At 49.8% G+C, this 25638-nt stretch overlaps 3 protein-coding genes across 3 annotated transcripts; 2 read left to right on the top strand and 1 right to left on the bottom strand.

Annotated features, from left to right (window-relative positions):
• Positions 1–2667: 2667 nt before the first annotated feature.
• On the top strand, positions 2668–6616 carry LOC101761634. The gene is made up of 4 exons (XM_004968455.4): positions 2668–3311; positions 4704–4880; positions 5040–5468; positions 5574–6616. The coding sequence occupies exons 1-4, from the start codon at positions 2967–2969 to the stop codon at positions 6396–6398; spliced, it is 1776 nt and encodes a 591-aa protein (XP_004968512.1). The 5' UTR covers positions 2668–2966; the 3' UTR covers positions 6399–6616.
• Positions 6617–6814: 198 nt separating this feature from the next.
• LOC101761243 (protein ALWAYS EARLY 2) lies at positions 6815–15441 on the bottom strand. The gene is made up of 16 exons (XM_004968454.4): positions 15176–15441; positions 14117–14260; positions 13866–13961; positions 13702–13764; positions 13399–13476; positions 11990–12161; positions 11387–11821; positions 10545–10628; positions 10287–10435; positions 9486–9752; positions 9208–9389; positions 8819–9101; positions 8123–8329; positions 7763–7933; positions 7528–7674; positions 6815–7447 (listed from the first exon to the last, which is right to left on the bottom strand). Exons 2-16 carry the CDS (start codon positions 14222–14224, stop codon positions 7247–7249), a joined length of 2643 nt encoding a protein of 880 aa, XP_004968511.1. The 5' UTR covers positions 14225–14260; positions 15176–15441; the 3' UTR covers positions 6815–7246.
• Positions 15442–15774: 333 nt separating this feature from the next.
• Positions 15775–25132, top strand: LOC101760714 (uncharacterized RNA methyltransferase BH0687). The gene is made up of 10 exons (XM_004968453.3): positions 15775–16409; positions 16493–16675; positions 17125–17234; positions 17419–17527; positions 17735–17890; positions 18171–18286; positions 23551–23717; positions 23999–24129; positions 24222–24348; positions 24438–25132. The coding sequence occupies exons 1-9, from the start codon at positions 15816–15818 to the stop codon at positions 24327–24329; spliced, it is 1674 nt and encodes a 557-aa protein (XP_004968510.1). The 5' UTR covers positions 15775–15815; the 3' UTR covers positions 24330–24348; positions 24438–25132.
• Positions 25133–25638: the final 506 nt, after the last annotated feature.

The raw sequence follows: 25638 nt of genomic DNA, 5'->3' as shown, positions 1-25638 counted from the left end.
GTCTCATGTTACCAATACCACCGCGAGCGAGAACCCCGTTTGGCCCGTCAGTGACTGCGGCGGCGCAGCTAGAGCCGCGGCGGCCGGCAGCTTTCCTTCCAGAGGGCGACGAATGGCGACGCGTCATCTGGAAGCACAAGCAAGGAAAGCCGATGGCGACTGGTGGTGGGGTGGCGACCGGCGAGGCCGCGACGGCGAATCTCCCCCGCACGCTCGGCTTGAGTTCCTCGTGAGAGGCGTGACGTAATGGTCACTGACAGAGGCCGATCCGGCGATCCGTCGGATCGAATGGGATCGATCATCTTTTTTTTTTTGCACCTTTTGTTTTTTCTTCTTCGATTCAAATGATGATGAATACGATGGATGATGACGACGACTACAGGAGTGTTTGTTTAACTCCGGCACGCACGCGTGTGTACGTGCATGGTTGCCCGGTCTCGCCGTCGACCTCCGCCGCAGGCTAGAGGCCTAGAGCTAGCCGGCGATCGACGACCACAGTTGCGTCTCGCCATTCTAGTAAGTTGTGTAGCGGCTAATGATTATTTGCTTAATTGTGCTGTCCTGATCGTTGAGCGAGAGTTATCTGAGAGGTTAATCGCACGTCAATTGTCGTCAACACAGCCATACAGGCACGACACGACACTAGAGATGCAGGAGAGCCGAACCCGAACAAGTAATCCTACTCGAAGCAACCCGTACGTGCGTGGTGACGAAGCAACCGGCCGGTCGGCCGTCCTGACATGCTGCCGCGCGCGAATCGATCGCAGGCGGCGGCGTGCCGTGGCGTCCCAGATGGATCAGATGGAAAGGCCTTGCCTTGGCGAACCTGCAGCTCCGGATACGCTCCCACACGTACGTGCGCGTGACAGGATGCCCATTTGCCAAGCACGGCAAGTAACCGTGGAAACTTTCCGAGAACCATACCATGCCCATTAACAACAATCACCAAAAGGAGCAAGACGAGCAGGCTGCGGCGCCACGGAATAAAGCGACGGGCGGAGCCGCGACGGTTAGGGTCTTGTTTAGTTGCCCAAAATTACTGTAGCGCAACTGTAGCGTTTCGTTTGTATTTGTAAATTATTGTTCAAATATTGACTAATTAGACTCAAAAGATTCGTCTCGCAAAGTACAACAAAACTGTGCAATTAGTTTTTGATTTCGTCTACATTCAGTACTCCATGCATGTACCGCAAGTTTGATGTGATGGGAAATCTTCTTTTTACATCGTGTCAAAGTTGAAATTTTGGGAGGACTAAAGAGGGCGTAGGTTTGTTGCTCTTCGTGCATGTCGTCGGTGACACCAACGAAGCTAAGGTGTGTACACGCTGTACTGACCGCGCGCGCCGCACAGGTAGCGCTGAAGGCCCCCCCCCCAAGGCCCTGTAGTGCTTAGCGCATGCTACCGGGCCGTCCGTCAATGATTAGAGAGTAAACTAATGGCCACGGCCAAGTGCTCCTACTACCGCGACTAATCAACGGGACACCGCGACTGATCTGACCTGATCGCCCCGGGCCCACGCGCCGACGCCGCGAGGCCAGGTCAGGTCAGCCCCGCTGGACGTCCGATACGACCGGATCCACCAAGCCCATGCCTTGTCTTGCCCACCCCGGTCGCCGTACGCGCGGGGGGACGGGCGGTCAGCGTCCCGCGTATTTTTGTACGTAGACGCAAGGAGCCAAGGACCCCGGAGCGCGCGGCGCAGGACGAAGCAGCCAGCTGCCAGCAGGCATCGTATCGGCGGGAGAGCGGGAATGAACCCCTGCAACCACCGGGACCCCGACCAGCTAACCGACCTGTACCCCGGACCGACACCCCCCTGGGCCCCGTGTACGCTCCACGTTAACCAGCGATCCATCGCTCGCCATCACCGTCGATTGGCGCCAATCAACGGTCGCCCGTACAGCTTTTTTTTTTGTCGATCGCATACCATACCTTACCTGCTGCTACTCGTCAGTGATATAGTACTACCTGCGCTGCACACTACGGTACGGATTGACTGAGCCGTGTGGAATTCCCCCCCTTGATCCAACGGTGAACGGCTACCTCTCCCTCGAGTCTCGATCGGTCGTGTCTGTCAGCGTCTGAATGTGCCGTTTCACCCTGACACGGACCGACGGAACCCACAAGTCAGACGGTCTAGAAGTAGAAGCTGTGTGGCACGAAGAATATTTGCATGCGATCCCACGAGAGATCCCATGTGATTCTCAAGCTTTTAAAAACAAAAAACAAAAACCAAAACTCCTCCCATAATCATTATAGAAAACAAAACAAAATCCCAACGAATGAAACAGCGCCACCCACCAACGCCGGCAGCGGCAGCAATAATGCGGTGGAGAAACGCGAACCCCCTCCCAAATGAATGCGCGTAGAAAGAAAAAAAACGTGCACGCGGGCCGTGCGCGCCTCCCTTCCTGGCTTCCCGCGTTTGGTGACCTTGGTGACCCCTCCCCACCCCTCCCTGCTTGTGGCGCGCAGCTGCCCCTCCCGCCTGCCTGCCCCCGCGCCGTCCGCCTCTCGCCGCAGCGGCGGTTGGTGCCAGTGGGCTGTCCGGCCCCACGCCCCGTCCACATCAAATCCCCCGCGGCTCCGCCGCTGACACCCCGGGCCCCCTGCGCCCCCGCCCGGATCCCCTGCGGGCGGCTATTAAAGGGCGATCCCCCCTCTCTCCGTGTCGCCTCGGGGCGGTTGAAATTAACGAGGCCGACGACGGGGACGGCAGGGACGGGGCCGGGCGGGCGGACAGCAGCGAAACAGCCAGCGTAACAGCCAGTGTGACGCGCCCGAGAAAGAAAGCGAGCAAGCAACCGACGCTGCCCTCGTCGGTGGCCAAGCGCCCAAGACAAGAGCAACCGGACAAGCTAGCCCACAGCTAGCGAGCCTGCGCGCTGCTGCGGCCGGCGGCGACGAAAGCGAGGAGGAGGATCGGAGGAGGAAGTGGTGGAGAAGGGCGGGCGCCGTGCCCGCGATGGTGGTGGCGAGGGCGAAGAAGGCGGCGCCCGCGGGCGCCGGCGGCGCCGGAGCTGGCGCGCGGCGGAGCGGCGTCAGGGTGGGCCCCGCGAGGCTCGAGGGCCTCCCCGCGGCGTGGCCGGCGGGCGCCGCTGCCGTCAAGGTCAAGTGGCCCGCGCCGGGGGGCGCGCTCTCGCAGATGCTCACGGGCCGCTGGGCGCGCGGGGTCACCGCCGTCGAGCCCGTCGCCGCGGGGGGCACCGTGAGGTGGGAGCCGCGAGACGGCAACCGCTTCAGCCTCCACGTCGAGCCCGCCGGCGCGCGCGGCCGCACCGAGCGCGGCGTCTTCTTCTCCCTCCTCTATGTAAGCGCCGCTCTCTCTCTCTCTCTCTCTCTGTTCCTGACAATTTCTTCCATCAATCAAATCAATCGCCTCGCTTAGGATCATCGATGCATCCTGCATGTGCTGGTGTGCAATCGGAAGCTTTGCTAGATCTCCAGTTCGCGATGACACCGATTCATTCAAACAGTACGAACGCGAACACGATTTGTTTAAGCTGTCCTGATTTCACTTCTACCTTCTGCAAACATAATTTATAATTCTCGAGTTTTTTTAGCTTAAATCCTGCCCCCTTTTTTAATCAACCCTGTCGTTGATATTTTTGGCGCCGCATTGGTGGTAAGTTGATATTTCTTGTGAATTGGAAGCTTGTGACCGCAGCTTCGATGTGGAATGCTTCAGGTCAATGCATCTCTTTCTTTTTTCATGTAGCCGTCTGGTCAGCAATTGGGGGAGGACAAGTCAAATGTTGGGCTAAGCATGCCTCCGTAACCCATAACTTAGTGCTCGGTTGAGGAAAAAGTATTCACCTTTGCTGGGGGGGCGTTTTGTCTAAAGTTTTGTGTGTGTGGTTTGAAGTTGTGAACATGTGGCTCTGGAGCCACGTGGGCCGCTCCGATTGGTCGGCGTAGTTTGACTTCAGTTTTAGGATGCGGGATCTATGTCATGGTGTTAATTTTGAGGGTTATGTTCGAACAGTACCCCTCGCTTTCATGTGCGTTAAAGTTGCATTTTTCAGGAGGTGCTCTTCTCACAACCTTTTCGTTTTGTTTCGGCGTTGAGAATGCGTGGTCTGTCAGTTTTCCTGTGACATTTCTGTTACATTCCAATTTATCAACCTTTTCGTAACTATCTTTATAAATAAACCCTTTTTTTTTGGTAAAGGTAAAAGTGAAACTTTAATTACCTTTGTACCACAAGGATTAACAAGTGCTGTAACCTACCATGGTTTCATGAACCAAATTACTTCCTCGTTCTTAAGTATATGACACCGTTGACTTTTTACTCCAATTTTGACCACCAATATCTATGGAACGAGTTAGTTAACTAAAGTAAAATGTGTATCATTATGTCTATTATCAAATGTACTTTAGATTTAACTTGTAGGTTTATCTATTTTCAAAAATATTTATAAAAAAGACGAATAGTCAAATAAATGAAAAAAGTTAACGGCGTCGTATATTTAAGAACGGAGGGAGTAGGAATCAAAGCATATATCTAGGTTCCTTCCAAGCAGTAATCTTGAAGGGCAGTAATACTAGTTGCGTAAGCAAGCAATGTTATTCCTTTTGCCATTTCGGGGTAATCTTAAGACTTACTACAGCAGAATCGGAGTAGCAAACAAGGCATCTACTTCTGTGGATGCGTAGGCTTGTATCCATCGAGGCTGGCAATAAGAATTGCTTTGCGACGCAGGGATTCCAAGAACAGGGCCGGGGCAAGGACCTGGTGAGGCTGGAGGAGATCGGGACAGCCATGATAAGCCTGGAGGAGTGCTGCTGGGAGATGCAACTGCAGCAGCAGCGCCAGCAGCTGGTGGTTGTCCCCATCAGGGTGAGGAAGGATGGATGGGCAAGTGATGCCATGCTTTATGTAAGCGCGATCTTCTCCTGTCTTTCCCCCCACCCTCCGCTTTCGATTGCCTTGCTGGCCATTTGCAATTTTAGTGGGATTGCTTTTGGACCTGGATAATAGATGTGACAAGGTGTTTTATGGAATTATTTCCTTAACAGTATGCTAATGATTATTCAGGTGAACGTGGAGCTCGTGGACATGATGAACACACGCTCCGACATTGAAAGGGCTGTCTCGTTCAGGGAGAAGCCGAGAACGACGAGCAAGCCGCCGCCGCATGCAATGCGAGACCACCGGAAGAGCTTGGAGGCAGCGGCGTACCATGACGTTCTTGATCTGAAGCAGCTGCTCGACCTGGCTGAGAAGGAAGGCCGGGTGGCTGTGTACGGGAGCAAGAGGAACTCTGACACCAGCAGCGTGAGCAGCTTCAGTAGCAGCAGCAGCAGCAGCACGATCAGCATCAGTAGTGCCAGCTCCAGCGGCGGCGCGAGCCCGGAGCTCGCCTCGACGTCGAAGCGCCGGTTCTTGCCATGGATGCGGAGGAGCAGGGACTTCGACAAGAGGAGCACCGAGTCGCTCTCCCAAGAACTGCCGATCAAGTGCATGGTGAGCTTCGCCTGACACGTGATGAAACGAAACGTTGCTGATCATCAGATGCATTGGCTTGAGATGGCAGCGCTAATGGTGAAACGACGGCGAATCTCTGTGCAGGACGACGATCCGGCCGGCAGCTGGGAGACGCGCGAGTTCACGAGCAGGGACGCGGAGACGAAGCTGAGGACGCCGGTGTTCTTCGCGTCCATCGACCAGCGCGACGGCAGCGCCGGCGGGGAGAGCGCGTGCACGGCGCTCGTTGCGGTGCTCGCCGCGGCGCTCCACGCCAACCACCCGGCGATGCCGACGCGGCCGGAGCTGGACGCGCTGATCCGTGACGGCTCGTCGGAGTGGCGGAGACTCTGCGACGACGAAGCCCACATGGCGCGGTTCCCGAACCGGCACTTCGACCTCGAGACCGTCCTCGCCGCCCGGACGCGGCCCATCGCCGTGCAGCACGACAGGACCTTCGTCGGCTTCTTCCAGCCGGAGAGCTTCGCGTCGCTCTCCGGCGCCATGTCGTTCGACGACGTCTGGCGCGAGATCGCCGGCGGCGAGCGCGAGCCGGGGCGCGCGGACGTGTACATCGTCAGCTGGAACGACCACTTCTTCGTGCTCAAGGTGGAGAGCGACTGCTACTACATCATCGACACGCTCGGCGAGCGGCTGCACGAGGGCTGCGACAGGGCCTACATGCTCAGGTTCGACGGCTCGTCGGAGATGCACGCGCTGTCGACGCCGGCAGTGGACGACGGCAAGGAGGAGGAGGTGATCGTCACCGGGAAGGAGTGCTGCAGGGAGTTCATCAAGAGGTTCTTGGCCGCCATCCCGCTCCGGGAGGAGCTTGAGATCGAGAAGAAGGGCGCCGGCAGCGTTGGCGCGCCGCACCAGCGGCTGCAGATCGAGTTCCACTTCACGGTCCTGCAGGACGACGAGAGATGACCACTTGGTGTGGTGATCTGATGGCAGTGAGGGGATGCTTCTTCCCTGATTGCAATGTACACTAACATAATGTAAATTCATCTACACTGTAAAGGAACAGGAAGTGCAGCACGTACTACAAATTACAGGCTAGGATTGTTGGTTCTCTTTGTACCAGTTTAGATAGGACACAGGCAGAGGAAAATACAGGAAGGATACAGGGTGCTGGTTGGGTATTTTTCACAGGGGTTTTGGATCCATCTCTGGATCCCTTCACTTGTGACATACCATTTTGCAAGCGAGCTCAGAGTTACATGAAGTTTACTTTGCCCATCTCCCACTTGTGATCCGAGCCATTTGCAACACCTTTTATTGAAAGATTCAGGGGGAATAAAACCTTCTCCCTAACACACAGAGAGATAGCACTGGTTCCCTCATTTTAACATGTAAATTTCCTATCACGATTTCTATAGAATCAAGATAGCATTCTGTCACATTACATTCAAGAATCATGACTCCAGACATACATCATTATTTGACTACATTGTCAGATGTCAGCTATCCTGAATCTGTATTTCAACCTATAACCTATTCATTCAGGTATATACAAGGGTTACAAGGGAGCTAGTCAGTCGATGTTACCCTCTGTATCCAAGCTCAAGTAAGCACATCAGAGTTCTTGCCTTCATATGCTATGCTTTGCTGCCATTTAACAGGACTTATCCTGTTATCCATGACCTGGTCGAGTCGCAATCAGATGGCGGCAAAACCTGTGGGTTTTGAACTCACAGCAGAGGTAGCAGCATGTTCAACCGCACGGGGCCTAAAAGAAGGAAGGCAGCCGGGAGTCTATCTGGCCCAGGGGCCAGTTACATGGGCGACATGGGAGGCCCACAATTGCCCAACGCTGTAGGCACAAGCGCAAGTATCTGGTTTGCAATGATGGAGAGATAAGTCTCTATGTCTTTGTAGATTGCAAGGTTCTCTGGACAGCTTGGGCGCAGCATTGTGGAAACACGCTCCAAGACACCTGCTATGTTAGCAGGTGGATGCCGCGAGTCACTAAGGTGCTGCATAAAATTGAAGGAACTTAAGAGAGATCAAAACAACTGCAACCAAATTTAGTTGATAAAGACATCTAACTATATACCTTGATTGAAAGAACTGTCGCAATGCAATTTGATATCAGGTTGGATGGAAGTTGGGCACCACAAACCACAGATTCAGATTCAGGGCCTACAGAATCTGTCGCTTGGTTTGACGCCCATACCCTTTCATCACTGCCTTCAGAGTTTGCCTATATGACATGTAAACAACATATCCCATGAAATTATGAAAAGCATATTGCAAAAGAGTCCAGTAATTGCCAGCTAGGTTGCAACTACCTTCATGGCTTTGTCAACCATCTGCCTGGCTTGGGAAAGCGATCTTTGTACAAAGGCAGCTATATATGACTCTAGCTCATCGTTGTGACCAGCAGTGTTGTCTGGGCCACCTCTAGATTTTGTAGGGCCATCGGACGTAGACAACCTTTCACCATTTACAACAGATTCAACCTGTGCGTGAAGCATCAACAAAAAATGAGCCTTGAGATACAACAATCATGATAATTCATTTTATGGAAGAGTCAAAAGACTGAGCAGGTTTTGTGAATATATAGTTACTTAGCCTGATTAAACATTATATGTTGAACCTTACTCTAGAATTTATGAATCCTGAGGAAAAGAGTTTTAAAGAATAATAACCTTAAGCTGTTTATCTGATGTTAAGCGCAGACTTTTGGGCTGCTCAGGTACAGTAACTCCATTTACGGCACGGTCCCAGTTCTCACTTGGTGTAAGGTCAGGAATGTGCTCTGTCTCCAGGATGTTGTACACATTATTTGAAAGGTAGCTCCTTCTCATGTTGTCGGGACGATTATACAACCAATTAACTGGCATACAATCAGTGTCCTGAAAATGAATAAGTTCAGTTATGTCTCTTTATATATAACATATAGCATCAGACCATCAGATTGAGATTCTCAACCACATCAATGTTGATAGTATAACTACTAAAATGCATCACAAAGCATGGATGATCACATGCCAAATAAAACACGAGCAATTTCAATGTAGTGATAGTCATTCTTGCTTCATCAGCATTCTAGCTCTATGCAATGACTACCAAAGTACCAATGTTGCTTCATCTGCTTTTCTAAAGTTTTTCTATTCGGTAAAAGACGCTAGTAGTCTCCATATGTAAGGGACAAAAGATTGGCACCACATTCGCACAGGAATGAGCTTAGTAGGGAAAAAACTAGAGTAGTGCTTAATGAATTGCAAATTGATTCTTCTGCCATAAGTGAAAAGTGAAACATGCTTGATATGAAAAGAAAAGCCTTTTTACCTTCATAATGTGAAGTCGTATTGAGGATTGATGAAGAAACGGTGAGTACATACCTTTACAATATTAACACCAAGGTCGGGGTTAATAAAATGGACCTTGTAACAATCTGGCCCCATCATCACCACTTTGCCATCACAAAGTTCTCTAGAACTTGGATGACGGACAATGACCTCCTGACCAATTGAAAATGGCCGAGCTAGGTCTGCCGGTAGAGAATCCCGTGAACCATCACGGAGTTGAGCATAGATTTTCCTAACTTTCTCCCGATAATCCTCAAGTTTTTCTTTTTCCACAGCCAGAAAATTATCCGAAAAGCGCCGAGGTTTACCAAGGGAACTGCAGGGAAAAAAAATTTGGTCAGTGTAATGTGCAAACAAACAGAATACTGACAGAATTGAGGATAGAACAAATACTACAGCCTCCAAGGGATGCTAGCCTATACCTTCGAATTGCGCTCCACTCTGATCTAGTCAACCTGGACAGATGACTTAATTTTGCATGATCTAAGTAGTGCACAAACTCATTATTTGAAAACCATGGATAATCAACTGCACTGTAGAACCACTCGTACGTGCACCATCTACGAAGCGATTCAGATGACAGACAGTGCAACAATTTCTTTGCCTGACCATAGTCAAGAGTTAGAAGATAAGTCTAAGTGTAGGGATCTCAATTTGCAATATTGATATGAAAGCATTGATAAATGATGGCATAGACTACCTGTAAATTATCTGAATCTTCATTGCATGACATGTGCTTCGTTTTGCAATGCATTTGGTGTTTCCTTCTGGTCCTTCTAGACATTCTAATTTCAGGCTTGATTTCTAATGTTGCACTGGGGACTTTAGCGGAAATATCTTCAGATGCTTCAGGTATCCCCACACTTGCAGAATCAGTACGCAAGGAGGAATCATCAGTGATACCAACCTTCTGTGCTTCTGGCAGAACTAAATTAGTAACAGAAATGTTTTGTGCTTCAGCAAGCACCTGTCACACAGCAAGAGAAAGAAGAAGAAAAGGAAAAAAGATTAGTATCACAAGACTATCTGAAGATATTAACATTTAGCACAGGAGAACATTGTTGAGCGATATTTAAGATGATTTCAAATGATAAACATATGTAAACAATGGATACCACGAGCTAGGAACATAGTGATCAAAATTAATACCTTAAAATAAATAAGAAATAACCTTCAATTAACATCATGCCCATAACATTATAAACTCAATGGGATGCCAGTGACATATTTGAGTTTAAGAAATGGAAAATAGCAATTGAAGAAATAAAACAACTATGGAAGTCAGTGCTGACAGTATCAGATACATTAGAGCCAAATTGCACAAGTTCATTAATCACAACCTGATTCCTCAAAGAAATAAACTTATAACACAGACAAGGAAACATTTGACTCAAAGTAGACGAATGAACAAAAATGAACCCATTCAATTTCCTACAACCAGAAGGGGACCATAAATTTAGACACAGAAAGTACGTTGCAGAAAGTACACAAAGGAACTTACCTCTGCACCTAATAGCTTCTTACGCATTTTCTTCCTAGTCTTGGAAGCACTGGATTTACCAACTGGCTTCCCTTGTTTAGATAGATCAATGGTAGGGTGGCCTTCCTCCCTTCTATCAGATAATGCAGAGTCAGTTTTTCCGTGAGAACCTGGATCAGTGCATGAGACAAAGAGATTCATAAGAAACGACCAACATGGCTGAGATACATATAATGTAAAAAAAAGCAAGATGAACTAGGAGTTGTAATAGAAACTGACCTGAAGGAGCATTCATCTCGAGTTTTGACGTTTTAGAAGGTGCATTCACCAAACTATTCAGTACATCTAAGACCAACATATCATCTGCAATCATAACGGAAAACAGTCAGGCAAATATTGACCTAAAAAAAGTAGTAAAAATTTAAATTGCAATAATTTTAGCAGTAACAAGTATTACTAACATGGATTAACAGGTCAAAAGAATAATTAGGGGGTGTTTGGATCCTTTTCCAGGCACTGTGCAGCCTTGCCTAGCGAGAATACAGAGAGGAGCTGCTGGTTTGGATAGCAAGCAAGGTTGCATCGGGGCCTGCGCTGGCAAGGATTTAGCTTGCTGCTGCGGGAGAGTGGATTCCGCTTGCCTGGCCAGGCAAGGTTTCACTCGCCTCGCCTGACGAGGCTAGTCAAGCCAGCAAGAGAACCGAACGTCCCCGTAATTGATGCCTCTCGACAACAATATGGCGGGAATCCTATATTCCTATGACAAGGAAGATGCACCGTACAGCAATTGTGGCAGGAGTGAACTTAAATAATGTTCAATAACATATTTTAGAATGGTTTCCGCTCTGGTTGCATTTTGCAAACCTAGTTTATTTGTGTAGCCTTGGTGCCAGATCTCTATTTTCCATTCTCAAAGGAAGTGGGCTGGGGGCTACAGGGTTGATTCAAAATGTGGCCTGGAAACCTGGTCTGCAGAAAGTGGCCAACTTATAAGAGTACAAAAGTATTTCATACACAGAAAATGGCATTGAAAGCTAGGGGGGCAATAAAGCCTGGAGAAATGTTGCTAAATATAATGTTGTTAATAAAAGTGAAAGGAATGAGCACATTGTCAGAACTACCTTCAGAAATAATGTTGCTAAGCATATCATGGGGCTTGAGTGAATCAACAAGCTTATTCCCTTCATCAGATGCCATGACTGTCTCATTCTTCACTTTACCGGTCTGGCCTTCCTCCTTAGGTTGCTGGATTCTTGCTTTTTTTAACTGTTGCTGACATATCACTGTGTCTCCAGTTCCCTTGGTCTCCAAGAATGTATGACCTTGACCAGCCTTATTTGTTTCAGTGATTCCAGAACTTCTGTCTGGAGAGCAGTCATTCGTTGGGACAATAGCACAATCTTTATTGGCCGCTTCATATTTTCTCTTGGTAGTATTGATGATGTTTTCAGTTCCTGGTGTGTCCTCATCAATGGTATTCCTGTCTGCAGGAGCTATGACCGGTATACGAGGAGTACGCCTTCGAACAGCATGGTTTCGGCCATTCCTCACAAATTCTGAAGAAACAATAAAGCTGTTTAAACTTCTTAGGCAGCAAATTATACAATGAAAATACTTCTTAACATTTATTTAACATTTTTTCCTTCTTAGTTGGCAATCCTTATGATAAAAACTGAAACATTATTATGGGAAAAAGACAATGTCATTTTTGTTACAACACTTACCTCCATAGTATCGTTTTCTAAAGGAAGATGAAAATCCCAAAATTGTCCCTTCATGACAGTCGTGCAGGTCATGCCTTTCAGTTGTCTTCTGTTGTGTAGCTTCACCACGTCTCCTTGCCTTCCCAGATGCTCTGACCATTTGATCATCTCCTATAAGATTTCTGGATTTGTCCTACAATTTTAAGCATCACAAGTCACTCAATTAAAAAAGATTTCATTTTAATTCAGATAAAACCATGTTTTTTAGTGAGCAGACTAACAAAAAGAAAATACAAAACGAGGATAAGCCAGTTTGAGATGCATTTCAAAATCATGTGCTAAGCTCCATCTGAAAAATAAATTCATAATTATGGCTTCAATGCGAGCCAGTTCTAGATGCATTTCAAAATCTCTATTCACTGGCCTTTTACTTTCCCTGCAAATGCTGCCGCCAATAATGATACGTATATGCTATATCACAAATACGCAGTCTTGGACACTGACACTCCAAAATTTAACTCAGGGCATTGATACGTAGCAAAAGATTTACAGTAGAAAGAACATGCTAGCAAAAGACTTCTGGTCAAAAAATATGTTAGCAAACACATCATTTGAAAGGTACAATGTTATAGAACTTTCTGACGGCAACATACTTGTATTGTTATTATGCCGGAAATATGATGCTTTATATAAAAGGTCAATTGCATGAATGACAATTTGAAATATAGGTCAGTGAGAATTACCAGCTAATTAGGCATTATACTGGTAAAAACATTAAGAAGCTAGGTTAAAACTCGGTATCCAATTATCAGCTTTACGATTCACTTGTTTTAACTTGTCTACCCCACATTGTGTTTCCTTTTCATCATGTTCTATTATTCACCAGTATGTACAAATGGTGCTTCAGAGCCTAAGAGGTGCTAACTATAAAGAAGCTGCTCTAGGTCGGATGCTGTTTGATGTTAGAAACACCATCAACACTATAGAGTGCTCTCTTCATTTCTTTTTTATAGGGCAAACACATAATTAAATATTTAAAGTTAGCAACTTTATGACTGACGATTTATCAAATACCATGTATGCAGATTTTGCATTGCAAAAATGGTATCATTGCATTCATATTTGAAAGTACTTTCATATGCTCATGATTTTATTGTCGTTAACAATATAACTATAGAAATTAACGGTCAAAATTAGCTTTGGACACCAGACCGAGCCAAAGTGTGCCTTAAATTATGAAACAAGGGGATTATTAGTTGTCAAATGTTGGAACAACAATGATCAGGTGTGCTGATCTTCAATATAACAAGTCTAGCATCGTAGCTTTGTATGTTACAAATAACAAAAGAATGAATTGGTGGTCATTTGACATATTCAAAAGTAAACAGTAATTCAAACAAGTAGCACAAGTAGATCCAACATAAGCTTACTGAAGCATTGCGATGACCAGTCACCAACGCAATAAATCCCATGGCAGTGGCTTGACGTTCAGGAAGAGATAAGAAAGTCTACCAAAAGAGAGAGAAAAAACATGTCAATCTATCAGAGTGCAACATGACATTCAAGCTGAACTATGCTTAGAACATTTATTATGATATGGAGGGAGTACTATTTATGCAACATGTATACCGACCTATATGAGTAGCAAAATATCATCTTAAGTTTAACAAGCTCAGTAAACAGAGGATGCAGAAATGGTGCACTTAGGAAAGAGCTACAGAGTCCAGACTCACCCGATGAACACTGTAAAGAGATCGCACCATGTCTGACGATTTACCGCCTACCGCTAAGCTGATCTGCATAAGCAAATTCACAGATCAGCATTCACACAGCCATGACGCCTCAACAGATATTTACAAATAACGGAAAAGAACTAAGGGAAATGGACAGTTGAAACCTTCTTCCAGTCTTTTCCGTGTCGGCGGTAGGCTTCATAAAAGCATGTAAGTTCATCCTTGCTCCATTCAGGATCTAAGTCTGAAATTTTCCTCTTCTGCAAAATCAAGATGATTTGATGGACTGAGAAATAATAATACATCACAGCAGTGCGGAGCGCTAATTTAGAGGAAATGATGCTACAATTACTGGTCACTATCTACAGATCATCTATCATAAATCTTCATACAGCTTCCATATAAGTATGCTTACTTTTTGTTTAGCTTTGCTTGAACTAGGTGGACCATCGTGCTGCTGCTGATCCTCATATCCTTTTATTATGGTCTTGCTAATAGTCCGAGAACCTTTTGCCGGGGCCATCAAAACAGTCCTTGACTTCAGACTCAACAAATATTGCTGCGAGCAACAAATGAAAGATCAGTAACGCAGAAATCAATGGGGCACTGGGCAACAAAAGATCTATTCATAAGTCGTGGAATGAATATCCTGCAACCATCAAAGTTTCACATGCTTGCTTTAGTCTAAGCTAAGATTTCAGTGAAAAGGATTGAACTCTTATAGAAACAAACCCCTTCAATCTGCAACCCATTAACTACTCGGATCAAAGCAAGCTATCAACCTCAGAAAAGATAAGAAACTATCCAAAGCGCATCCCAGGCCACTGAAGCATCAAAAGTGGAGAGGGTATTATTAGAAAAATTTATCCTTTCCAAACCCCGTGCCAAAAGAATATCTCGAATGAAACAAACGTGTTTCGTATTTTTCCGCACAAAATTCAAACGCCAAAACAAGTCTACACAAAACCCAGCAAACCAATCAAACTCCGTCCTAATTTATGCAGCGTGACAACGACGGGTCACAGCACAGTCGACGTGCCGCCCTTTTATGTCCCGAAGGCTTGAAGAGCGGTGGCAAACCCGCTGCGGGCGGGAGGAGCGTCGCGCGGCACGGTGGTTTCGGGCTGGAGGACGAGGAGGTCGAACTGGGCACCAACGTGCTGGTGCGAAGCCAAGGCCGACTGGGGAGGAGCGCCTTCGCAGGCAGCCGCGATCCAGGCGCAGTGCGGCCTCGCCAGCAGCGAAGAGGCCGCCGCGCTTGACTCGATTACCCCCGCCCACAGCACCGAGGGCTCCGACGAACCGGGGCTCACCTCCCCTCGTCCCAGAAAGAACGCGAAACCCACAAGTTCCCCCACCACAAAGCCGCGCAGAAAACCACAAAGCAGAAATCGACCTCGCGTCGCCACCCAAAACGCCTCCACAGATCACCAACCCGCGGAATTCCGACGGTAGGACCCGAAGCGGAGCTCACCTGGCTCGGATCTGGGCGGAATCGCGCGCGCGGAGGCGCCCCCTGGACGCCCGGGCCGAACTCCCTCCGCCGCCGCCGCCGCGCCGGCGCGGCCGCGCCGATGAAGGCCTCGAGCGAGGAGGCAGGGTGGGGCGTCTCGGTGCCGGAGCTTCAGGGCTCCGGCGGCGGGGCTGGATGGATCGGTGAGGGGAGGAGATGGGGCGGCGAATAGGGGGTGCTGGCCGGTTTGCGTTTCTGCTTGTGCTGCGGCCGCGGCTTGGCGGGCGAGGGATACAAGTAGAGAGGAGGGGAGGGGAAGAGAAGAGACGGGTGGGAGCAGGTTTGCGGAGGTGGGTGGGGGCTGACAGGTGGGCCATACGCGAGTTCGCGCGTTTGAAAATTAGGGGTCGGGGAAGGGCCGAAGGGGTAACTCGGCGGACGCGCCGCAGCGTGGGCCTTGGGCCGTCGCGTGAAACTGGGGCCGGTAGTTCACTGGGTAGTAGACTCGGCCCAAACTGATGGGCCAGAAGGCTGAAAGCAGCGGACCCTAAGACCGGTTGACTGGAGGATCGGGTCCACTTGGACAAAACTGACCCCTGTCCTCGCCTTCCATCTCGCGCCATCTCCGCCGTCCACTGCCCATCCACCCCCCGCCGCCCGCATGGCCGCCCACGCCGTCTCCCCGCTCACCGGCGGCCTCCTCCGCCGCGGCGTCCCCCTCCACCACAGCCGCCGCCTCCTCGCCGTCGCCGCGGTGGCCCCGGAAGCGCCGGCGCCTACCCCCGCGCCGTCCCAGCCGCCGCCGTCCCCGGCTCCGCCCCGAAAGGGCTACTTCCCGAAGCGCGGCGAGACCGTCGAGCTCAACTGCGAGGCGCTCGCCTTTAAGGGCAAGGGCGTCTGCAAGGTCGCGGGCTCCACCTTCGTTCTGCTCTGCGACGGCGCGCTCCCAGGCGAGCGCCTCATCGCCCGCGTCCGCCGCCTCCGCCGCGGCACCTTCGCCGAGGCCGCCAAGCTCAAGACACTCGAGCCGCACCACGACGCCGTCGAGGCGCCTTGCCCCCTCGCGGCCGACTGCGGCGGCTGCAAGACCCAGGCCCTCGCGTACGCCGCGCAGATCCGGCACAAGCACCTCCAGGTCCGCGACTTGCTCGTGAACGTGGGCAAGTTCGATCCCAAGCGGCTGGAGAGCTCGGAGCCGGATGCCATCCTCAAGCCCATCGTGCCGTGCGACGAGATATTTCGGTACAGGAACAAGGTGAGGTTTCGGGTGCGGGGTTTTGGATGGGTTTTGGGTGCAAATTGTAACGCCTTGTTTGCTTTTTCGTTTCCATTCCCCAGATGGAGTTCTCGTTTGGGACGAAGAGATGGATGCAGAGGGGGTGGAAGGAGAAGGAGGAGGAGGTGGTGGAGGAGGAAGCGAACGAGGTTGATGGATATGCACTTGGGTTGCATGCACCAGGGTTCTTTGACAAGGTGCTGCATGTTGAGAAATGCTTTCTACAGAGTGAATCTGCTGATAAGGTGATGAATTGGTTATATATGATGTATTGAGTTTGCTTCATTCCAAAATTGATGATGTTGTGGATCTAGTGTGTGAATTTTAGTAATATGTCATAGCTTAATGCCTGGCACTTTATGCTGTTTGCAGTGTATGCTGTTGGCAGTTCGCACTGGCAAATGAAGTCTTACATTGCTGTTAAACATCACATCAGAGAAATTCAGTTGCATTCTCTCAAAGCAAGATTGTTTAAGCCACAATGCATTGCCAGTGCTCTGTCATACTCATACTATACTTCATTGATGTATTTCTGTGTAAACAGGGTGGAGTTGTTACATTTTATTTGTTTGTTCAAAACCTTGTGTAATCTTGTTACTTTATTATCGCTGATTAGTAGGTGAATAGGACGCAGCTTTTTATTGCTTGATTAACAATATGGGATGCTGAATTGATTAGTTGCTAATGTCCATAGGTTCTTGCAGTTGTTCAAGAAACCTGGATGGATCCTTCCCTAGGCCTCACGCCTAATGATGTCCACAAGCATGTTGGGTTTCTCAAGCATCTTATGATAAGAACCGGAAGGTATGTCATCCCATCTTGTGTTTTTCGCATGTTCTACCGGTGATGTGTTGTATATCTATCTCATTTTCCAGGTTGAAACCTTTTCGTCGTAATGTCACATATTTGATATCTTCTATTTGGTGCATGATTTTATGTCATTTTTCATTTGTGTGATGAGTACCTTTAAGTATTCCTTTTTTTCCAGAAACGTCAGGACTGGAACTCCTGAAGTGATGGTCAATTTTGTGACAGCATGTTATAAACCAGATCTATTGATGCCTCTTGTGGACAATATCACAAAAATACCTGAAGTGGTACGTTATTGGAGCCTTCTTGTTCTGATACTATAATAAGGATAACAAGATTCTAGAGCTACTTGATTTTCTGATCATATATTATAATCCGCATAGAGCTCTTTTATGTAAGAACTGTACCAAAAACTACCTTTCCAAACAGACCCTAAATAGTTTGGTTTCCAGGTTTAGCCCTCCAGTATTGATATTCCTGTACTGTTTATGTAGGTCAGCGTCATAAATAATGTGAACACATCTGTTGGCAATACATCTGTGGGTGAACAAGAATACACCTTGTATGGGAAGCCAAACATTACAGAGATGTTGAGAGGACTTACATTCCAGATATCTGCCAACTCCTTTTTCCAGACTAATACAAAACAGGTTTGTTTTTGTCGAATAATGAATTGAGGTTTTATTACATATATTCTTGTCGCTACTGCAACCATCATAGTGTTTCTCCAATCATCCTGTTTTTTTTCCTTTAGTAGATGAATGAACAGAGCTAAATAAAGCCTAAGTTAAATAAGAACTGCATAAGCAGATAAACGAGTTTGCATGCTTGCCTACATGCAGAAGACCAGTAAATGCAGAAATTTGAATGTTGAATTGAAGTCCCTTCCTGGCTCTGAGTCCCCCCTCTGCCCCCTATGACTTCCTGCAGGCAGATGTTCTTTACGAGCTTATTGAAGATTCTGCTGGGCTTAAAGGAGATGGCTCTGAAATTGTTCTGGACTTGTTTTGTGGAACTGGGACCATTGGCTTGACCCTTGCCAGAAGGTAGTTTTTCTTCTGGTTGTACATATTCTGTTGCTGGCTATGAGAGTCTAATTGTTGGCAATGGCCAAGGTAAGCTCCCTGAGCTTACTCCCTCACACACACAAACACACACACACACACTCGGGCTAGAGGTAGAAGAAGGTGAGAAAGAGCACAGCGCACACACACACACACACAACTCTCTGTTGCTGCTGAACTACCTGACCTGCAGCTGCTCATCCACTCTTTATAGAGCACAAAGTCAAAGTAGAGTACACAATCCTATGAGTGTATCTACCAACTATACTACCAACTACTAGTACTATATACATGACAGGGCTTAGTGCCCACTACTCATGGCACTGCTGCCTTACACGGTGGCCATTCAGGCCATTCAGCCGGCCAAGGAGCTCTACCTGCTCCATTGACTTTGCAAAAGGAAGAGAGAAGCAAAGAGCTCAGCAATTAACTATCAATCCTTCCCCTAATTGTGATGCTCTTGCTTGATCTCCTCAACCCCAATCTTCTTCCTCAACTCCTGGAGCCGAAGGCGCCCCAGCGGCTTGGTGAGGATGTCCTCGAGCTGTCGAGTGGTCTCAACATACTCGAGCTTGATGTGTCCTCCATCAACACAGTCACGAATGAAGTGGAATTTGGTGTCGATGTGCTTGCTGCGGTCGTGGAGGACAGGATTTTTTGCCAGTGCAATGGCGGACTTGTTGTCCACCAGAAGGATCGGCGCACAGAGATCTTCTCCGGTGAGCTCACGCAGCAGCCTCCCTAGCCAAATCCTTTGGCAGCATGTGGTGGCGGCTGCTATATACTCTGCTTCACAGGTAGATAGCGCCACCACCTTCTGCTTCTGGGACTGCCAGGAGACTGGGCGTGACCCGAGGAAGAAGATGATCCCCATCGTGCTGCATCGGCCGTTAAATGTCGCCTGCCATGTCGCTATCGCTGAACCCGGTCAACTCTAGCTGCGCTCTTCCCCGCCTAGGATAGGTGATCCCAAGCTCTGTCGTTCCGGCGATGTAGCGGAGGAGATGCTTGATCGCGGTGAGGTGGTTCTCTCGCGGATCCTCCATGAATCAGCTCACATAGCCCACGGCGAAGGAGATGTTCGGCCACATGTGCATCAGGTCCCTCAGCCCGCCCACGATGCTCCATTATCGTGTGGCGTCGACCTTCGCTGCGGTGCTATCCTTTGACAGCTTCAGCTTCTCCATTGGCGCCTGGCACGGCTTGCAATCCTCCGTGCTGCTCCGCTCCAGGAGCTTCCTTGCGTAGGCGCTCTGGCAGAGGGTGATGGCGTCGCTGCTCTGCTCTACCTCGATTCCAAGATAGTAGCTGAGGCCCAAATCACTCATCCGGAACATCGCCGCCATCTCCTTCTTGAATGCGTCAATGTCTCCTTGCTCGTGTCCGGTAATGATCAGGTCGTCGACATAGACACCGACAATCAGAGTCTTCCGCGCTGCTCGCCGGATGTAGAGCGCGTGCTCGGTGGCGCACTTAGTGAAGCGGAGGGACGTCAAGCTCTCATCGAGCTTGGTGTTCCAGGCGCGTGAGGCCTGCCGCAGGCCATAGAGCGCCTTGCGCAGGCGGGGGACCTTGTGTTCTTTCCCGGTGACGGCGAACCCCAGCAGCTGCTGCTCTTGAGCTCGCCGTTCAGGAAGGCGGACTTGACATCTATGTGATGTACCCGCCAGTCCTTAGTCGCCGCCAATGCCAACAGCAGCCAGACGGACTCCATGCGCGCCACCGGGGCAAAAACTTCCTCGAAGTCAACCCCCTCGCGCTGCATGATTCCTTTGGCCACCAGCCTCGCCTTGTGCTTCACGATGTTGCCCAGCTCGTCGTGCTTCACCTTGTAGACCCATTTGAGCCCAATCGGCTGGCAATTTGCCGGCAGATAAACGAGCACCCAAGTCCCGTTCTCCTCAATTGAGCTCATCTCCTCAATCATCGCCTGCCGCCACTGAGGATCCTGCTCCGCCTCCTTGAATGTGGCCAGTTCTTCTACGTTGCCCAAGTGCAACTCCTGCTCCCCCAGCTCACGTGCCGCCAAGCTAGAGGCTTTCACACCACCGATGTAGTCGTCCAGGGAGCGGAACCGGAGCGGCTCATCGTCGTAGCTGGTGTCGACGTGCGGGGACACCACGGGCGGCGGAGTGACGTACTGCGCACCTTCGGCGGGTGTTGGCAAGGCGGCTCCTTCCGCCTGCCCTCCTGCATCTTCCCCTTCTCCTGGAACAGGAGATCCTCCTGCTGGGGAAGGCAGCGGCGTGGCTTCCCCTGCTCCTGGAACAGGGGAACCTCCTCCTTGATCTTCCGCCGCCACTCCTTCACCGCCGGCGTGGTGTTCTTCATACTCAATGGTGAAGTGGTTGCCTCCGCCGCCCATCACTCCTCCACTGGACTCCCAGTCCCAGCTGGCCACCTCGTCGAAGACCACATCCCGTGACACCACGACCCACCGTGCTTGTGGATTGTAGAGCTTGTAGGCCTTGCTGCCTTGCTCATAGCCTAGGAAGAACATAGGCTTGCTCCTATCATCGAGCTTCTTTAGCCCCAGCCTTGTCTCCTTCATATGCCCAACGCAGCCGAAGGTCCGGAGGAAGGAGACGTCTGGCTTGCGCCCGTGCCACGCTTCAAATGGCGTCGTCCCCTTCAGGCTTTTCGTCGGTGAGTGGTTCAGGATGAACACCTCCGTGCTCACCGCCTCGCCCCAGAACGCCGGCGGCAACTTCTTGGCCTTGAGCATGCTGTGCGTCATCCCGACAATGGTTTGGTTCCTCCTCTCCACCACGCCATTCTGCTGAGGGGAATATGGCGTGGTGAGGTGGTGCTGGACGCCTTGTTCTGCGCAGTAGAGGCCGAACTCGATGGTGTTGAATTCCCCACCGCGATCCGTCCTCAACACGCGGAGCTTCTTCCCGGTCTCCGCTTCGACGCGTGCCTTGAAGTGCTTGATCGCCGTCTCCACCTCATCTTTGCTCGTCAGTAGGTGCAGCCACATGTAGCGGCTGCAATCATCCACCAGGAGGAGGAAGAAGCGCCGCTCACCATGCGTCGCCGGCATGATTGGTCCACAAAGGTCCCCATGGATCAGCTGCAGAAGATCCTCGGCGCGGAAATTGGCCGTCTTGGGGAACGCGCTCCTCCTCTATTTTCTGGTGAGGCAGCTATCGTAGAGCTTGCCGGCGTGCTCAATCCTAAGCAGGTCGCGCACCATCTCCTGGCACGCCAACCGCGCCAGCGCGTCAAAGCTCAGGTGCCCGAAGCAGGCATGCTAGAGTCACGCCTGGTCGTCGTGGTGCACCGCCAAGCAGACGGGCCGCCCAATCTTGAGGTCCAATGTGTAGAGGTGGTTGGAGGATCGTTTCACCTTGGCGAGGAGGCGACGATCGCGGTACGGATTCGCAGGACGCCTACGTCGATCAGCACTTGGCAGCCTCGCTCGTCGAGCTGGCCGATGTTGACGATGTTGCTCCGCAGCCTCGAGATGAAGTAGACGTCGGTGAGGGCGCGGTGCTCGCCGTTCTGGCACTTGAAGATGACCGTGCCACGCCCGCGAATCTCCACGCGCGAGCCGTCGCCGAACTTGATTGTTCCGACGATGCCCGTGTCGAGCTCGGAGAAGGCCTCGCCGTTCCTCGTCATGTGGTTGCTGGCGCCGGAGTCCAGGTACCGCTGCTGCTTCTCCTCACCGCCGTCTCCGTCTTCCTCCCCGAGGTGGACTTGCGCTCGTGTCTCATCGAGTCGCACAGGGGCGCGCGCATCTTCTTCCTTGGCATCGTTGTGGGCGCACACCGGCGCCATCAGGAGCGCGGGCTCATCGTCCTCGCCTTGTGCGAGGTGAGCCTGCTCCTGGCGGCGCGGGGCATTGTAATCCCGGGCCCAATGCCTAGTCTTGCCATAATTGTGGCATTTGTCCTTGGCTGAGGCACGGCCGCCGCCAATGCCACCGCTGCCGTGCTTCTTCCTAGTCCTATGGCGCCCCCTTCATTTTCCGCCAATGCCGCCGCCGCCCATGACAGTCCTCTTTCTTCCGCTCGCGCTGCCCACTGCTCCTAAGTGAGCAGCAGCTAGCCCCCGGCGGATGCGTGCGCTGGCACGTCCACGACGCGGTCCTCCACTGCCTTGAGCCATCCCGCGATGTCCTCAATTGTGAGCTTGCTCATCTCGAGCGGAGTCTCAATCGACATCGCGATTTGTGTGAAGCGCGAGGGGATGACGCGGAGGAACTTGGCGAGGGCCTCCTCCTCTGTGATGGTGTCGCCCAGCGACCCCAATTGGCTCACCATCGTCGTGAGCCGGAGCGCGAAGTCCTCGACCGCCTCGCTGTCGCGGAAGGAGATGGCCTCGTACTCCCGGTGGAGCTGCTACGCCTTCGCCTTGCGCACGCGGTCGTTGCCGAGGCGCATCGTCTTCAAGCTATCCCACGCCTCCTTCGTCGTCTCCTTGGAGCCAAGTGCCTTGGAGCCAAGTGCGACGGAGAACTCCGGCGGGACGCCCTTCAGGATGGCCTCCATGGCCATCTGGTCCTCTTGCTCGTCGTCGATGCCGACGCTCACGGACCGCCAAAGGCCCCTGGCCTTCATCATCACCTCCCATTCAGCGTAGTTGCTGCGAGTGAGGAGGGGGTACTATGCGCCGCCGATGTCCCGCACCGTCTTCTTCACCACGAACGTCGCCCCGCGGCGTTCTGGTGACAGAGACGGCCGGCGCCCTCGTCCTCGCTCAGCCATCACCGCTGCTGATCGCTCAACTGCGGCTATGATGCCACTTGTTGGCAATGGCCAAGGTAAGCTCCCTGAGCTTACTCCCTCACACACACACACACACACGGGCTAGAGGTAGAAGAAGGTGAGAAAGAGCACAGCATGCCCACACACACACAACTCTCTGTTGCTGCTGAACTACCTGACCTGCAGCTGCTCATCCACTCTTTATAGAGCACAAAGTCAAAGTAGAGTACACAATCCTATGAGTGTATCTACCAACTATACTACCAACTACTAGTACTATATACATGACAGGGCTTAGTGCCCACTACTCATGGCACTGCTGCCTTACACGGCAGACAGTGGCCATTCAGGCCATTCAGCCGGCCAAGGAGCTCTACCTGCTCCATTGACTTTGCAAAAGGAAGAGAGAAGCAAAGAGCTGAGCAAATTAACTATCACTAATTACTACATTTGGTTCACATAGACCATTTTGCTATTACAATAAACCATCTTATGACAATCATTTTTCCGTAAACACTCTTCTGCTTGACTCAGGGCAAAGCATGTTTATGGATATGAAGTGGTCCCTGAAGCCATTGCAGATGCTCGAAAGAATGCCAAGTTGAATGGTATTAATAATGCAACATTTGTTCAGGGAGACCTCAATAAAATCAATGAATCATTCGGGAAGGAATTCCCAAAGCCTGACATAATCATCTCAGGTTCGTATTGGTCAATACAACACTACTGTTCTTGGGCACTCAAATTTAATTATGCCATTACGTTCCCTAGGAAAAGAAAATGAGAGCAAGCAACAGTTCTTTTTGAATTAGCCTTAATTAGTATTTTCCCTAGCTACTTACATGCGACAACAGCTTTTGTATGAAGCCTAATGAGTTTTATACTTAACATGAGATGAAACATCAAACTTTAGGCAGCTATGCTCGATCAGTCGTAATTCTAGTCTGTTTTGTAACCCAACTGACAATTATAAATTTCACAGATCCTAATCGGCCAGGGATGCACATGAAGTTGATCAAGTGGCTATTAGAAGTTAAAGCCCCTCGAATAGTGTATGTCTCATGTAACCCAGCTACTTGTGCACGGGATTTGGACTACCTATGTCATGGCGTGGTATGCTTTGTCTTATTGGCAGCTATCAAATACCTTTTGATATTTTAGCTCATTTGTGATACTTAGTTGCTGCTTCAATAATTTGACTGCAGGAAGAGAAAGATTTGAGTGGATGCTATGAGCTGAAGAGTGTAATTCCTGTGGATATGTTTCCCCATACTCCTCATATTGAGTGTGTCTGCTTATTGGAGCTGCGTTGATTTTCACGGTTTTGATCAGGTAAAACTCGCCTTATGTTTTGTCCTAATATTTCATGACAACAATGTTATATTTTATGCTTTCTATTAACAGTTTCTCGTGTGTTGCAGAAATTTTTCATGAGGGAAATACTCGTTTGCTATTTGCGGCATGAAGGCCATGGCGAGATACCTGACCTGATACTTTTTCATTAATGGGTACACTTTCCATGATTTCCAAATGACTGAGGAACTCTGGTATCTTCTTTTTGGACCGGCAATTAAGGACTTAAGATACAAACCATGATGTGTGTTACTTAACACTGGGAAGTTACTGGACAACTGATCTGAAGACCCCAGCTTGGACTTTGTTGAAACACTTTTGATGGGGAGAATATGCAGTGGAAACCACCTGGCAGGTGGAAACCTGAAAACTCGCACCATGGACCGTTAGATCGGAGATGTGTGGTGCATCGTGGAGCAACCAGTCATGTGATGCATTTTGCATTTTAACGCCCGCATGACTAAACACTTTTTTCTATTAGACCCTCCTCACTTCCAAATGTACTGCTAGCCCCGTTCTAATTTACAAATCATGACATTAGATGACCGTAGTAGGTGGCGTATAATATTTACAACTCGAATGATTGGCTGGTTACAACTTCAGTTGCAACCGTGGGGTTTGTATTTATTGAACCAAGTTAGGAATATCCCAATTTAATGCGACCAGGGAAGTAAATGGTCCTACGGTATTTGCAACTCAGCGTGTAGACCGATTGCAACTCCAACTATTGGCTAGTTGCAACTGCAAGGTCGAATTTATTGTACTGAGGTAGTACTATTGGGAAGTAGGTGGTGTACAGTACAACACGGGGGTTATATGAAAAATGGTCTGAGGGCTGTACCTAGCTGCTTGAACTGTACATGCCCAGTCTGACGTTCGATGATTCATGGTGGTAGGAGTTTCCCGTACATGTCCAATCTGACGTTCGACGGTTTATGGTGGTGGGAGTTTCCCGTGCATGTCCAATCGACGGTTCATGGTGGTGAGAGTTTCCAGGTTTGCACCTACTTCCACTACATATTTACCCATTTTGATGAGCATGCAGTTTTGTATACAGATGGACCAGAACCGAAGAAGCTTGGTTTGCTCAAAAAAACGAACTTAGCAGAGGCGCCATGGATCATAGTGTACGGTTAACTCTTTTACTGGATGGTCGTCAATTGTTGGAGCTGACCTTGCGTTCTACGGAGAAGTGTATAGGAAACAAAGGCTAAGTTATGAAAAAAAAAATCAAGAAATGTCATTGATTGTTGCAAACAAGTGAAGCGG

This window comes from Setaria italica, chromosome V (genome assembly GCF_000263155.2).
Source record: "Setaria italica strain Yugu1 chromosome V, Setaria_italica_v2.0, whole genome shotgun sequence".
Classification (NCBI taxonomy): Eukaryota; Viridiplantae; Streptophyta; class Magnoliopsida; order Poales; family Poaceae; genus Setaria; species Setaria italica.
This window is presented reverse-complemented; position numbering and strand designations above follow the sequence as displayed.